The following is a 16994-nucleotide window of genomic DNA, read 5'->3' on the forward strand; positions in this document are numbered from 1 at the left end:
TCTTTGCTACCAGTTCATATAACTAAGTCTTTCACTAGTGTTGCTCGGTTTTATATACGGGAACAAGTTGCACTTTGATGCCATTCCTGGGGACAACTGAAACGCTGCATTTGATGTTGCTCTTGCGAGATCGTCGATGCTTTTTATACGGTTTTTCATCTGTCACTGTCACACCGTTATAATCGATCTCAAGGCCCAGAAATGCAACTCGAGACGTTCCAAATAATCACTTGTTTATTTTAGCCCGTAACGTTTGCGCAGTATTGAAGGTTATCAGAACGAGGATGCCTCAATCTGCGACAATGTTAACCTTTAAAGTATACATAGCTATTTAGCAGTCAAGCCAGTGAATTTCAGAATTTCTCAACTTGAGTGCCGATCAAGTGTAGGGTTGTTGATATAATGCTCTAAACAAGCGTTTCGATATATATATATATATATATATATATATATATATATATATATATATATATATATATATATATATATATATATATATATATATATGCTAATTAAATAATCAAATACTAATTAGGTGTTTCCTATAAAAAATGCATTATACTACACTGGTTCCTTACAGTTTGAGGCATTCCTTGTTTCAGGTGATGGAGTTTAGCTGAGTGTCATTCACGATCCCACCAGTAGCGCCGGCCTCACACTGCAGTCAACGCAACCGGGGAAAATCGTCATCCCCTAGAAAGTCCATATCAGTCGAGGGCAGCCTTGGAAAAGGGGACAAACCCCCGAAGCGAGTCCAGGGACTGTCAGCAACATTGGCAGGTCGCAGGGTGGTGTTGAATTCGCCTTCCTGCATGATCTTCGCTAAGCGCTGAGGCCTATTCGTGATTATGCCATCCACGCCCCTCCTGAAACAAAATTCAACGTAGACAACTTAGGAGACCAACGAGAAGCAAATAATTGGGTGCATCAAAGACTATCCGTGAAACTAAATTTGGATCAGCGTAAATAATGATCTACCAGTATGTCTCAGGGCATTTATCGGCATCTCTCAGCGGGCATCTCTCTAGTGGTAGTAGGGTGGGGGGGTGGGGGGTGGGGGGCGGGGTTGCGCTAAGTGTTGCGTTTGGAGGCGATCCCACCGCTGGCAACCAGTTTGTTGCGTACTCGTGGGTAGCGTACCGTACTGCTGCCGAGAAGTAGTGGCGCCTGCCTATCGAAGCTCGACCGACATTTCTTATTGGGTAGCGTGGCGTTGTCGGCGGGCTGCAGGCATCCGGTAGACCATGGCGACCGAGCAAGGGCGAGACGATTTGCTAGTGCGAAACTTGCACGGTTTATTCAAAGGTAGTTGAAAAAAATTAAGAAAAGCATGAAGTATATCAAAGTACATTTCGGAGCCCCTTAAATAGGCTCTCTGCAAGTGTGGGCGGGATCTTGCTTCCGTCGATGTCACGTGACAGGCACAGAGAAGGGGCCCCTCCTCCTGCATTACCGAGCAAGGAAAGGAGAAGTCAACCCGCATTTCGACGAATCCTGGGAGAAGGCCCTTTGTGCGCAAGCTGACTGACATTGGCCCTCGCAGGAGAAGTCAACCCCTCTTTTCGACGAATCCTGGGAGAAGGTCGGGCGAAATTCCTGTCGCCACGTGGTGTCAGACGCTAACCTTAACATAAGCCGTGCCGGCTGACAATATTCAGCGCACAGCGAGCGCCCTCCTTTCTACTCTATCTGTGTTTTATGAGAGAGATAGAGAAAGCAAGGACAGGAAAGGCAGAGAGGTCAACCGGAAGAGCACTCGGTTTGCTACACTACACGGGGGGTGGGAGTAAGGAATGGAGAGAGTAAGGACTGAGAGCGTGTGGGAGGGACACTATACACAGGGACATTATAAACGGTCTCTTAAACCGGTGCACTTCAAGTATTGCACTAGTGCACGAATTGCTTTTCGTGCCAGTGACGGGCGTGGCCACGGTCCGAGTATCTTTGACTCGGTGAACGGTCTTGAGTCCAGTCGGTGTAAAGTTGGCGGCAGAGAGAAGCGTTGTGCATCGTAGCGAGGGGAGGTACACAACGGGTGCTCGATGGCTTCCTCGCACGCGCAGGAGTCGGACATCCTGCTCTCGGCCATTCCCAAACGATAGGAGTATGCGTTCGTGAACGGCACTCCCAGCCACAAGCGGCACAGCAAGGTTGTTTCGCCGCGGGAAAGGCTAGATGGCAGTTCTAGCCGTAGCGGGGAGTCCAGTTTGTGTAATCGGCAATTGAATCGGCAACTCCAGAGAACTCCAGGCGAAGTTCCCTGGCAGCGTCCGACCTCACCGAAGGTGTTGGACGCGGGCTTCCAGTTGGACAATAGCCTGGATCCACCTCAGATTTCTCCCGGTGCAGATACACTGGCAGAAGGTTGGCTTACATAGTTTTACCTTCAATACACGAGCAACTGTGCCAGGAAAAGCTAAACATCAATGAAGCGCCATCATAACCAATGACAAAAGTGATGCAGAACTCATCAATGAAATGTTGACCGACTCTGGCAGAACTCGGAATCTGTCCGGAGCCATTCTGGTTCACCGAGTTCGGACACTTGAGCTCGTGCCTGGGGTAGTACGTTTGCAACCTGTAGCACGTTTTGATCATTGCACGAGATACAACGCATTACATCGTATAACAAACTTCAAGCACGTGTGTGCATTGCGCTTGTACGTCACAGTGCTTCGCATTAGTGAAACCGCCGGGTGCAGCGAATAAGTTTGTTTCTTCACAGTTTGGGAGACTGGCTTTGTTCCTTACACTACCCAGAGGCAATACACTTGCCTCTGGGTAGTTAATACTGACATGCTTTCCCGGCGAAGTTTTGTAGCACTTGTATAGCTCGGTTAGAATCAATGATGCTGTCACATTTATATATATATATATATATATATATATAACCGAGGGACCCGATAATTATTAGTCATATAATGAGAAGCCAACAAACACTGACACCAAGTACAACATAGGGGAAATTGCATGTGCTTAATAAATGAAATAAAGTAATGATAAATTAATGGAAATTAAAGTGGATGAAAAAACAACTTGCCGCAGGTGGGAACCGAACCCACAACCTTCGCATGTCGCGTGCGATGCTCTACCAATTGAGCTATCGCGGCGGCGTTTCCCCATCCTCTTTCTTGGGTATTTATGTGTACTAGTAGAACCCTGGGAGTGTTAGCCAGCGCCCCCACTCACAGACCTTGGCGGTGGACGTGGAATATATATATATACGTATATATATACAGTCAAACCTCGATATAACGAACACGCATATAACGAATTATTGAATATATCGAACTCTTCCGAAATATTTTTGTCAAACACATGTATTTTTAACTTCCTATAGCGAACGCGGTTTGGCAGCAAACGGATATGACGAACTTCGCGACGCCAAGCCCTACCTCACTTTAATAGTAGGCGGCAGGCTTCGTTGCACTACAGGTTTGTTGTGCGGCGCAGCAAACGTTCAGGACTACCTCGCAGGCGCTGACAGCTCCACAGATGCCACGTCGACATCGAGAGTTGACAGCCAAAGAAATCGTCCGCATCTCACAACCGCTGACAGCGCCGCTTCAGCAGCGGCGTGATCGAATGTTGCTTTTGCGTTTTAGTGTTAGCAGTGGCGTGGCCGTCGTAGCGTTGTGTGGAGGCTCTTTCGGTGGTCGTGTCGAGTGCGGTGCGCGGGTGTGCGTAGTGCTGTGATGGCGATGAATGTGAAAAAAAGAGTGGCACTGACGTTAAAGACCATGCTCGAGATTATTCAACGTGCAGTGCTATTGAGGGCAGTGGGTTTGCCCTTGTTGAGTGTTTGCAAACTGCGGAACAGGGCGTGATACGGTATGCGATCAACACCAAGAAGCAGGCCGCGATAACGCAGTTTTTTGTGCGTAAATAAATGAACGTGTCCCAAGTAAGCATCGTTCGAGTTGCTGTGCCTTCTCCGATTGAATTTTGCTCCTGTTGCATGTATTTTTTACGGAATTTTATATTACGAATTATGGATATAGCGAACTAATTTCCGAATTTTTAACTGTTCGTTATAACGAGGTTTCACTGTATAAATATATATATATATATATATATATATATATATATATATATATATATATATATATATATATATATATATATATATATATATATATTCTAATCGCTCTTTTGTCTGTACTGGTGCGGAATGGCACGTTACATGGACTACCGAACGACAAGACGCGGTCAACCGCACAAAAGCTCATGACTTTTGAGGGACACACAGGCTTAAGGGGACGGACGTAAGATAAAATCTCAGCTCTCCTCACACACAGACAAAACAAAACGCACCACCCATAATCGGGACAAAATATTTAGGGCGAATGCGTTATCAAGAGAAAGCAAAATTCGACAGCGCACTGGTTAGTTGAGCATATACTTAACAAGCTAAGCCGCTTGCGATTTCTGCGCTGTGTCTGTGTGCGCTTCAGCGTGGCTTTTTTGTAATTTTTTCGCACAGATTTATGTAGAAATTAAAAGGCGGAAGCTTTGCAACGGATTTGACTGGGTTTTATTAGGAAAGCTGCTGTAAGTTATGATCGAATTGATTTGAGTTTGAGTAACTATTTTTGTTTCTGAGCTCACTGAATAGCAAGTGCTTGCAACTATACTAATTGTCTAAACTCCAGGCACAGTCCCCAAAAATTGAAACGCGTACAGTAACAAGCAGCACTGAACGCCTTTCACGCGTAACCACTACGACTAGCGACGTGTAATCGCTCTCAAGTCAGTTTCAATGCAAGGAGTAGTCCCACGTGTACGTTATCGAGTTTAAATTACGCAACTGTTACAAAAACAGGTGAATCTGGAAATAAAATGACACGTCGAAGTAGCTTCGAAAATTTTCGGGTTTCAATTTTTAAGCACTCTATGTGAAACGGCGCAAACAGCGAGGAATGCCTGGTGCACTTCTGATATTTCGAGTATACTCACACTCCACCAATGATAACTTTCGTCTGTGTAGGGGTTAAGAAATTACATGCGCTCGTATGCAACAACATTTTCGGGCGCTCATATTTTGCTGGATTCACAAGCCGTAAACGTTTGTCCGAGTTGGTCGAAAATGATCGAGTTGTGGGCTTTAGTCCGCCGAATTCCGTCGATAGATGGCGCGAGCTCTTCTACCTCAAGACTTTGTTCGGTGTGAGCGTTAGTCCCACGTGCTTAAGTCGAAGTAACTCCTTTTTCCCTCCGTCTATAAAGAAAGCGATTATGTTAGTGCATGTCAAAAAAGTGGTTGTGCGTTCAGTTCGACGATACCGCTTAATATTTTTTTTACACCACTTGACTATTATACCTGAGCGAGCGACGAATCTGCTTCGGCAGGTCCACCGTCCATTGGTACGCCTTCTCAACGTAGCGGCCAACTTCTTCGGAATCGCGGTTATCGATGACGTTCTGGATCCTCGCAGCTGGCCGCAGGTAAGACAGGCAGTTTGAGATGCCGTCCCCTTGCCAGCGATGGCCTTCAATGCCGAGGTCTGTGTACAGGCTTCGGATGGTGTCCAGCTTGTCGTTGTTGCTGATGTCGAACCCTGTGGGAAGAATTGTCGTGAACGTAATATTTCTCAGCAATCTACACAGCATATGTCATAACCTTTAGCACAATGTCATCTTAAATTACATACGGTTTGAGAATTGGCTGCACTAGTTAAAGCTCGTGTGACATTCGATGTACTTAAGGCAGGAATGTAATTTCGCTGCGTCTGATACAGGTCGTATTTTCGTACAAGACAACGCTGAAGGTCGTGTCCTCTAAAGTTTGGACAGGCAACGGTTGCTTTGAGGTAATTTTAAGCTTCCAACTAGAGAGTGTGTTATTGCATGCGATTGTTGTTTTCTCGTGACGAATTGGTTGAAATTTGCTGTGCTTCGACTTCATTAGTCATCCATGCTGTGCACATTTTTTGCATTGTTTTGGCGTCCTTCTGCAGTACGTGAACCTAAACTGAAATCATGTGACTGACAGCAATTCGCTGTGGTAATTCAGCCACAGGCACCGACTACGAGGTGCTCGGGTGGCTCGGGTGGCTCGGGGAGCTCTAGCCCGCGCCAAATTTTACGGGGGGAGGGGGGGGGAGCAGGATCCCTCCTTCCTGCTCTCCAATTTGTCATCTTCAAGTTGGCGCCCGCCGCCTAAGGTTTCCTTTAGGTTTTTCAGAAATACTCATTTGTTAATTTTTTTAAATTGACGAAAACCTTGTTATTTAATTATTCGTGAGGTGTGATCCGCTTTTTATTAATTAGTATTTTTGCTTAATTTCTCCGAATGCTCATAACCACGAAGGCTAACCTCATTAAAGAGAAATTTAGCAATATAATCTTCACTTATAAAGCTATACGGGCAGCTACCTAATAAGTAAATAGTTTTCCTAATGTTCACATTCCTTACAACATTTGTGTGCAAGTATTTACAGCGAAGGAAATGGTGCGACTTGAAAACGTTTTATGCTTGTTTAATGATATCTTGGGAGAACTAGATCATTCACGAAGTTTACATTTATACCTTAAGACGTACTGATAAGCTACTTGGTAATTCATGACTTATTTATAGGAGCGAAAAAAAACGGACGCAATAAATGAAGACACCCAAGATATTGTGAATTTTTGTCAAGGCTTCAGTTCTTAGTTTCCCTGTTTTTAATGTGCGCTGTCTATATAACTAATCAATATTTATTTGGAATGCGGGGGATATTATGGGTAATGCACAGAAAACATTTCAAGTATGTTAGTTAATTAATGACTAAATTAATATTATTAAATATTCGTGTTTTGGCTGTGCGGAGACGCTATTAAAACGCTTGCAAAGTTTCCCCGCAAATGTGGCAGCAATCCTATATCTGCGCGAAACGGGTGCCATGTTATGGGTGAGGTGTACCGAAAGCTTAGGAAGCATATCAACTACATAGGCAGCTTGCAATGTCTAGAAAGGACGCGATGTGCCACAAAGTTGGAATTCGGAGGCTATAGCGGGTATACTATGCGTGATGCGTGGACAAGTTTTCAGAGCGCGTCAAGTAATTACGTACGTTAGGGCTCGAAACCGTCCTATGGTGATTTTCATCAAGGTTCCAGTGTTTCGCGAGGAAATGCTACGTCTCACCGAGTTTACATTTGATTTAAACAGAGGGTCGTGTTAAGTGTAATGTGTTGCGAAAGTTCATGGTTTTTGGCTTGATTATGAGTTTTGCAAATCAATACTTTACCCTCTTTCTTTCTTTATTTTCATACTTTATACGACGTTTGTAATCTGTTTATCCGATATCTTCGGTGAATTAATTGAGCTACTTCATTTATACTCTGCCAAAATAAAAGAAATGTTCTGGCAATATGTAGGCGAAATAGGAAGTTCAGAACACGTCGGAGTGCATCTGCAACATTCTGTGTTCCGAGCGCTATATTCCTTCATCAAAGGCTCGAATGCGTTGTATTCTGCAGTAACCAGCTGTTTCTCAATGTCTTGAAAGGATTCTACGTATAGACAGCGTATACAGAGAGAGCATGCACATTTAGACAACTGCAACAAGGCACCAATAAAAAAGCTAAATAACTAATTTTTATTAATTAGTTATTTGAAACTCACGTTACTAGCAGTAAAGTATGTCCGCCTAGAAATCATCTGCAAAACACCACCTTCTTCGTTGCTTTCATTACATTTTGCAAAAAAAAAGAGAAAACTGTATGGTCTTAAAGATAAGTATCCTGTATAGTAAGAGAGAAATTGGGAGAGCAAGAAATGGTTGGGGTAAAACTCGTCGGACCCCTCCCCCCCCCTTCCGCCATACCCTGGCAAAATGTAAAATTTCCACCTAATATTATAACTGTTTCTTTTTTCATATGTCCGTGGTATGCGAGTGCTTTGTTTTGGTACTGAATAAATTATTCAGCGTTTTTCACTTATGTTCCTGCTAACGCCCATACGCAGATCGGAGTATAAGGACAGTCTACACAATCGTTACCTATCTTGTCCAGCATGATCGGCGAGAAACGTGAAACTGTGTGGACTGCTCCTCGCAGCACCTCTTTGTCGGAGACGCTGGGAACGGACAGCAGGACGTTCACCGCTTGCCACGTAGGAACTGTGTAGAACGCAGAAAAAAATCGGCAGCTGTATTTGTTTGTTTCCTTATTCACGGTGTTGGATAATACGAAGGAATAATACAGGAGTGGAAATAAGCTCACAAGTACTGATAGAGATGATTTAACGTGCATCATTTCAAAGCAGCTAAAGAAGTGTTGTACTTATTGCGTTATGCAGATATCACACAGTAGACATATAAACTTAATACAAAGACATCGTCGCAAGCACTGCTAGGCGCAATAAAACTCGCCAGAGATACTTAAGACTGCTTACGTGTGGGAATGCGAAAGAATTATATTCGCTTTTGAGAAGTGTCCTTTCTGCGTGTTCCCTGTCCGTGCAAGTTTTTAGCCTGCATTTTAACTGCGCCTCGGTGAAACCAAGTTAAAACGCACCAAGCGTCTCAACGCACTCGCTCACCCATGAGGAGTTACTTGATAACTCGAAGGATCGCTCAGCGCACTGAATTGGATATGAATGCTTTTTCCTTTTATACGCTCATGACGTGGCGCCACCTCCTAGCCGTTGGCTGTGCCGTCACGTGACCAACTACGGACGCTCTAGGCCACACGCTTAGGGAGCCAGACGACTACGACGTGACGTGCGCAATGACGCAAGCACTCGGTGCACATTTAGTTAAACAGAACCGCGGAGCCGCCGTGGCGTCAGAGAAGCGCATGCGCGTCTCGTATCGCGGAGGCCAAGGTTCGATTCCCTCCCAGACCGAAATTTCCCTGATGTTCCTTTGAATAGCACTGATATACTTTGTTTACAGGAACCTCGCTGAGAAATTTGACGTCAATTGGAGTAATTTTTTAGGTAGTTTTAGTTTTTGCTGTCGGCCACTTTTGGTACCATTGTTCGGTCACACCGCCGACTACAACGGCACATATTTCGCGTAATGGGGCATATGATGCTTTCGCATGAGACGTAACTCGAATTACGGCTTTACCGGAGTATATAAATGTGTGTAACGTGATAAGAATGCATTTCAATATAGTGAATTTCTTTTAGTACATTTTAGTAAACAGGAGAGAAGTTCAATTCTCTAATTACACCTTGAAGAACTGAACTATTGAAGGGAAAGTTCAGTGTCGTCACTGTGCTGCGTAATTAGTAGTTTACTGGCCAACCCACTTTGTCGCACTCTCTCATGATGATAGTGTGCAGCAGTTGAGAAAACTGTGCATAACGGAAGTGTCCTAAGCTTGTTTAGCCGCAGTATACGCCTCGTAGCATTCGTAAAAGTACTTTGAATAAGCGACGCGTACACGTTCATGTACTATTATCTGCGCAGTGAGTGTTCAAGAAACATCTCACCTGCTAGCAGTGACTAGTGTTGATCTACGTTTTGGTATTTCTGGTATTAACCTGTGGAACAATTCCTATATAATTGTCCGCGTAATTTTTTTTCAGATAAGCAAGTGAAGGAGTCATCGCACTCCGACGACAAACTCTTCTATATGGTTGCATTCATGCCGAAGGACATGTACATCAATCAGACAGTATAAATATATACATACTGATAAATAAACTTACCATGGTACCAGAGGTCACGCAGAAGCTTTCGTCCGATGTCAACGCCTGCGCGGTATTTTTCTTTTTCTTCGACGTTGGCTACTTTGAGGTCCAAGAAGAGAAGGGCTAGTCGATCGCTGAATTTCGCTCCACCTGAAAGGAAGGCGTGAAATATAGTGCGAAGCCATCCATTGCACAGTCCGTGCTTTGGCTTACGTTTATATGCACGTCATACTGAATGCTGATTTCATTTCATTTCATTTATTTTTCCTAAGGATCGAACAGAAGGCATTACATGGGGAGAGGGAAGGGGCGTAGTCGAAACACAAGGAAATAAAAGGTAACGACCTAAGTACAAACGTTTACAACAAGCCCGACAGTCAAAGTAACTAAAAGAAAGGGATGATGAGCAAAACTCAAAGTAACTGGTACGTAATAATCTGACAGTATCAAATACAGCCAACGTATCGAAGCACAAAAGTCGAGGGATCAAATACGACGTAATAAACGGAAAGTAAAAGGAGATCACCAGAATAAGCCGGCAAACATCGCCTTTTTAATGGGTTAGTAATGCCGATCGAAAAGAAAGTGGACTCGTTATCGTGGCTATGTTTGGCGGTAATGCGTTCGGCTTAGCAATCGACAGAACAAGAGGAAATTACTTTTTCTTTTTTCTTTTTTTGTTCTCGCAAACTCAAGTTGACCTCTATGCGCATGATCTGTGCGAGATGAGACATGACGTGCTGCAAAGATATGATTACGGGCAAAAGAGGCATCACTGCGATGCAATAGAGAGAGAGGAATATAGGAAGGCAGGGATATTAACTAGTCAAGGGTCTGGTTGGCTACCCTACGCCGGGGAAAGGGAGAAGGGGAAGAGAGAGAAAGGAGAGAGAAGGTGTAGATGCGTGTACGGACAGCACTTGAGTTAAAGCCGCTCTCGCAAAGCCGACGTTCTGAGAACGCATAAAAGTGCCTTTACTGCCTTCTGAGCCGATGATCGGTGGGGACGGTGGGGACAGTAATTGGACGATCATCCAATTTACTGTGATACAATGAGTGCAAAAAATGTTAGGCGGTTAAGTTTCCCACCCGTGTCTAGTGACTCAGTGGGGATTCATTTTTTGTCCGGCCTCACGCATTTGTGGCGTGCAAGCAGTAGTAGGCACCTGTTGCGTTAGATGGGGTTGACTGAAACTTACGTATATAATGACTCAAGGTATGGAAAATATTTCTCAACAACATGCCCGCTCTCACGCTCTATACATAACGCAGTGAAATATAAGCTTCACTGCCAAGCAATTCAATCAGTGAAATACAGGTTGACTTCACGCACATATAATGGCACACAGTAACGCACTTACGCTCAGTTTGTCCTCCAAGCAAATGAAAGAGAACGTATTCCAAAAAAAGAAAAAAAGACTAATTCTGCATATGTATGGAAGAAATAATCACTTCAGGGCACGTACTGATTAGTAAAACGAAGCAGGTGAGTTCTTAAGGTACACTCATATGAAAAAAAAAAATTTGTGACTATAGCTCTATTTATAGATAAGCACCGCCAGACTTGTGGCCATATGCACTGTTTCACAAACTTCTTTCTTTTTAACAATACGCCTCTTAAACAGTAGAGTAGGAAGTTTTTTCTGGAACGCAAGTGCATTTGGTCGCACAATATAGTTATGCATATCCTAAATGTATAGGCAGGACTTCAGTATTCTTCGACATGGATACGGCCTTGGGAGCTTCTCGGCTCCAGTCCGTAAATTTCAGTCGTGCCGTAACGTTGTTAGCTTAAGAATGGATTAGTAGAATTATGCGGATTATTAATTCATTACTTTTTGTTTCACAAGTAAATAAGATCTGCGTTTTCAAGCGATGGTATCGAGCTTAAAAAGCAGAATTGTCTGTCACTGGCTTGTAGTATCTCAATCGTTTTCTGAAGATTGCAAAAGACAACTGGCATATTTATAAGCAATATCGCATAATAAAATCCTTAAAGTAAGAAATTAAATTGGTTAAATGGCGACGACGTTCCCATTCCAAAACTGCAAAGAAAGTCAGAAAGAAGGAAAGATAAGAAAGAAAGAACGAGGGAAAACATAACAATAAGCGAAGTCTACGTTTAGGAGGACTAAACGTAGCGCGTTGCTGGCAGTTTATTTCGAAGCTCGTTAGCGCCAAGTGCGCCTATAGTTAGCGCCAAGTGTGTCTCAATTCTTTTATTGTCCTTGTCCGCAATGCGCCACGTCTAGTGCTCGTAATGAACCACCGACAAGCCCGAATCGCCACGTTAGACTTACGGCCACTCGTAGTTTTGCGGACGTACTGCAGGAAACGGGGCACCTCCTCCTGGATGTCGCACGCCCGGAAGCAGTCGCACGGCACGCCGTGGAACAACCTGGTCGCCGTTCCGTTGTCCGCAAAGCTGACGTCCGCTTCGACCGAGTTCGCGCCGTCCTCCATGGCTTCGTCTAGCTTGGCTATAGAGTTGACCATGTGGGCGATGTTGTACACGGGCCTCCGGTCAATGGCTGCCGCCTTAGAGAGAGAGAGAGAGAGAGAAAGAGTAAAGGAGAAGGCAGGGAGGTTAACCAGAGGGGTAGATCCGGTTTGCTACCCTACGCTGGGAAAAGAGGGGAGGGGGAGGCAAAGTGATAACAAAGTAGAGATAAAGGAAGAAAGGAGCACAGACATACAATCACAGTCGCTCACTGTCGCCGCATGCTGACACTGCATAGCGCAGTAGCACTTGCGGCACTTTGAACATCTGTTCATGCTACAGCCGCTAGTCCAATTCTATTGCCCTTAAAAATTGGAATTCAGTGGCAAACAATGGGGTCGCCTAAGGTTCGTAACGAGACTTACGCAATGCATGATCGGATTAAGACAAGAGAACACAATTAGGAGCGGGGTTTCTATAGACGCATCGGACACTGGTAGGCAGTTGGCGTTGCTAGAAGCGGCTGCCTCTTAATCCCGCGATACGAAGCATTCTGCGTGTCGGAAATGTGTCGTTACGCTCGAGGGGTGCATGCGCACAGTGTGACACTTTATGTGCGTGTGTTAGAACTACGCGCTTCCTGTATGTGTGAACACCACGTGAACGTTGATTGTGCACGTGGTGCTGTGCAAGGCGTGCGCAAGAACAAATGCATGTTTGGCATTGTGTAGGCGCATCACTAAAACGAAGACGAGAGAGAGAAAGTTGAGTGGTATCTGGAGCCCATAGTCCACCTCGAAACCTGGTTGCAGCCGGGTGGAAGCTACGAGGCGCTCGGCGGTGGTATCCCGGCGCGGCGCAAAATAGTGGGCTCATTGCACGTACTGTTACTTGGTGTAATCACTACAATATGTATCGTTGTACACACGGATGAAATTTAATGCCCACTAGGGGGCCTTCACCTTGATTATATTAAGCTCCTGGGCTTTAGTATTGAAATTTGTTTTTTTTTCTTTCCGCCTTTGGAGAAATAGCAATTTGCACATTCGATTATTATGTTGCAAATATGCCGGAAATCAATCCACGCGTTCAGCACTGATTTGAGCCAATTGTTCAGAAAGTACTGAGAGCTTTTTTTTTTGCACGCAGTTAAGCGAACGTAAGAAGCAAACGAAAAAAATTCGCAGCCATTCCACCCTGAATGTGGGCTACCTGCTCGTCTTCGTGCATGAGCTGCAGTTGCCCGGAAGGGTGAAAAGCAGTGAGCGATCTTTGAATGATATATCGCGTTCGGTTCTTAAAGACGAAGCTTAAGCGACCTACAAAATGTTTACAGCTCCGATGTTAGCCCACATTCACAAAGTGGAGAATGGCTGCGAATGTTTTAAAAATTTTGTATTAGCGAGAGACGGAACATGTTTTCTTGAAGTGTAGATAAAAGGTTTATGCTAAGTGTACCCCTGCACAGCGCCACATAACCTTTGTTTTTTCTTCAGAACTTAAACACGAAAAAAATATTGTAATCTATGTGGGTTCCTTGAAAAAGCATCTAGTTTATACAAGGTGGTATGTCGTGGCTTTACCGTAAAGATTCCTTGCAAAGACGGTATCAATCGGTACGACCTTCACTTTAGGATAGATGGTGAATTATTGAATACCTAACAAAGCACCGCGAAAAAATAAAGACGCACAGTGCCCTTCCACTCTGCGAAGAAGGGTAACCAGCGAAGCAGCGTATGTGCGCCCCTTAATGGCGAACTGCACGTGCCCTCCGCCACTGGTCGGCCCGGCATTGCACTACCTTCGGGATTTTGTGTCTACACGCAGACACGATCCTGGGGAAAGTAGCCCTTAACAGCTTCGCTGTAAAAGAAATCCCAGCCATTCCACTCTGTGAATGTGGGCTACCAGCGGACTTGTAGACAAGACAAAGCAGACCACTGAGTGCATTTATTTTGCAGTTTTTCACTTCCGTGTCTATAGAACGCTCTGCGAACACGCACGATCGTTACTATACAGGGTCCTGAATATATCGCTGCGCCTGTTCGGAAAAAGTTTTTGCGCTCCCCACTACACTGCTCTCGTTCACATTTTGGAGTAAGATCGCATTTTGGAGTCTATGCCGTTTAGTACAACACCTGGCACAGTTAATTATTTTTTTTAAGAAAAAAAGTTCAAAATTGCCCGCATTTATGTTGATGCGAGCTGCTGCCGCGACGGCGCGAGCATAAACTTGTTTGGCCGCCTGCCGTAAGTTGCAGAAAGCAGCGTTTCAGGGAGGGGCTGACGCGTTTGCTCCTGTGTACTGATCGATTACTCGCCCAGGAGCCCTTCAAAAGGGGTCGAAATGAAATAAAATCGTTATTTTTCTCTTTCTTGCAGAGTCACTTACCTGTGCTATAGGAATGTTTCTTGAGTGCTTTGCCCCGCGTTAATTTGCTAAACAATGTGGTGTCCCTAGTCTACAGAATACCCAGATGTAATTTTTTGCCTTTATTTAGGGAAAGCAGTGTTGTATACCGACTATTTCTCGAGGGGGAGCGAGCACGGCCCGGGGCACACCGCAATCTCTCTCTCTCTCTCTCTCTCTCTCTCTATATATATATATATATATATATATATATATATATATATATACATACATACATATGTAGTGTGTGTGTGATGTTACTATTTAGAGTGATATAGCTGAAAAATTAATTAGCGAAGTTATGTTTCGTAATTCAATTAAGCATATTCATTTCTTGTTGAAATATTGAAATATAGCTGCCTCATCGAGTCATTTAGATCAATGGCAAGAATTGTGCCGTCTGCCAAACACAATCGTCAAAACATTTCGTGCAGCTACAGAAACGCTCTTTATGCGAATTACTCATGTATTAAGGGAATTAGGCCGAAAATGTCTCAATACTTCAACCGGACCCCTCTCCTTGCCCGTTAAATGTAGGAAGCTGACTTTGTGTTTTCAAATATGGTTTGACGTTCCCAAAAAGCTGGGCATGATGCAAGCAGCACATGCCGAAATTTTTCATACCGGCACCTGCACCAACGCAAGCCTTCTCCGCAATGCGGGCGTGTACGCATGGCGTATTGCGCGCGTCAAACGTTACAGTGCATCTCAGCCAGGATCGTAACAATCCTCGCCCCCCAAGCAAGGTGTACCGTATACCTTGCTTGCGTAACGAGGATTGTTATGTGCCTATATGTTGTACGCATACCGTATACGTAATAAAAGAAAGAATTACTCACGTGACCACTGTACTCGGAAAGGAAATTTGAACGGAAATGTGGTTTTGTTGGATATTCGAGCTTGCAGTGGAAAATGCCAGGTTTGATGGGGGGGGGGGGGTGGCAGTGGGACGACATACTTTGTGCCGCACTTTTGACAGTTGAGTGTGCAAGTGCTCCCCCTTGCCCCTCCGGCAGAGACGCCCGTGAAAGAAGTGCAAGTCGTAACTAGGCCCTAGCTATACCTTTAGACGGCTTTCGCTCGGTTTCTTAAACTTAGGAACTTTCTCCGTCGATTGTATTCTATCTTAAGCACTCGGGTGCACCCTCCCATTTGCGGTGCCCGATAAGCTACGTTCGGTTTTGCGCAACTGACTAACAAGTTAAAATCATAATGACTATTTGAGAGGATCGAGCGAATGAAAGAACGAGAAATTAAATAATTAGGACTGGATAAACAAAAACAAAAAGAGGCGTGGTTATCGTACTGTCTGCTCTGTCACGATTGGACGATGACTGGGTCAAAAATAGACGCCGTTGCTGCTATTGCTTACTGAGGGTGAATAGGCTAAGTAACGATCAGAGCCAGGACGCGCACAACGAAAGGCTGAGCGAAGCGAGAATCTCCAGCAGGGCTAGAAAGGAATCATATGCAAAATGAAGGGGCTTGTACTCGAGGTAACGAGGCAATCGGGAGCAACTTACCTGCCGGAAGGTAATCGCGAGAACAACGAGAACTGCTGCGCACGTTGGGGTCTTCATCCGCGCGAGGTCCATTGTTCAGGCTGCTTCCTTAACAGCCCTGTCGCAGATCGCCTGCGAGTCCAGTCACGGGAACGTAAGGGGCAAGTTTGCGTGCAGTCGACCAGGGCTCTCGGGTGACCACCTTGTTTCGGCGTAACACCAAATTAAAGCGACGCGTGAAACTAAAGGCACACGTACGCGCACATACACTGGCCTCAGAGGCAAGGAACTTCCTAGCCCGTGTTACCGTGCACCGCAAAGAGAGAATGGCTAATGGGAACTCGCAACGCAGGCGCAACAACCTCTTCGCGCTTTGTGCCTCTCCGTTCAAAACTTCGCGATTAGTTACAACGCCTGCGGTCTCGATTCAAGGCCGCGCAGCGTGTCCATCGAAACGTCGGAGTACCTTTATTTCTCGACCTTGAAGGCGCGAGGAGCGCAAGAACGGTGCGTGTCGGCGTCCGGAGCGAGTGGAGAGTTCCTTCCTCGGGGCGTTCCTTCCTTTTTTTGTTTGTTGGTTTGTTTTCCAAGGCAGCGTTGCTGCAAAAGTTATCTCGGGCGCTCACGGAAATCCCATTGCGTGGCTCTGTCGATTTCCTTTCTGTGAGCGGGAATTTCATATCTTTACTTTTGTACTTACTTTCTCTCGTTACTCCTAAAAAGGAAAGGGGGAGGGTAACGTGTAAGGTCGTTGTGAATGTTCGCCTTGGTTGAGCTCATGTGTGCATTCTTTCTGTTTGGTTGAAGTGTGTGCTTGCTCGACTTCTCTGGGGTCCACTCTCTCTTTGTGTATCAGTTGCATTGCAATGTTGTGCTGTTGGCTCGCACCCGAGCAGCTTCCAGACAGCGCCTGCTTTGGGAAAGGCGGTGGCCGGACGCTGTTAGGCGAGAAAGGGAGCGCCAGGGGTTCTCGCGCACTGGTTCTGGCGAGTGCCATAAATCGCGCAGCGAGCCACT

At 45.1% G+C, this 16994-nt stretch overlaps 2 protein-coding genes across 2 annotated transcripts in view; one reads left to right on the plus strand and one right to left on the minus strand.

The window, feature by feature from the left end:
• LOC135920917 (sodium-dependent glucose transporter 1A-like) overlaps positions 1-16994 on the plus strand; it is a 116310-nt gene that overhangs the window by 2639 nt on the left and 96677 nt on the right. The window lies entirely within an intron of this gene.
• On the minus strand, positions 493-16447 carry LOC135920887 (dermonecrotic toxin SPH-like). Its single transcript, XM_065455150.1, has 6 exons — positions 15999-16447; positions 11926-12163; positions 9644-9775; positions 7983-8102; positions 5321-5558; positions 493-866 (listed from the first exon to the last, which is right to left on the minus strand). The coding sequence occupies exons 1-6, from the start codon at positions 16068-16070 to the stop codon at positions 665-667; spliced, it is 1002 nt and encodes a 333-aa protein (XP_065311222.1). The 5' UTR covers positions 16071-16447; the 3' UTR covers positions 493-664.

The sequence above is a fragment of the Dermacentor albipictus genome, chromosome 8 (genome assembly GCF_038994185.2).
Source record: "Dermacentor albipictus isolate Rhodes 1998 colony chromosome 8, USDA_Dalb.pri_finalv2, whole genome shotgun sequence".
Lineage (NCBI taxonomy): Eukaryota > Metazoa > Arthropoda > Arachnida > Ixodida > Ixodidae > Dermacentor > Dermacentor albipictus.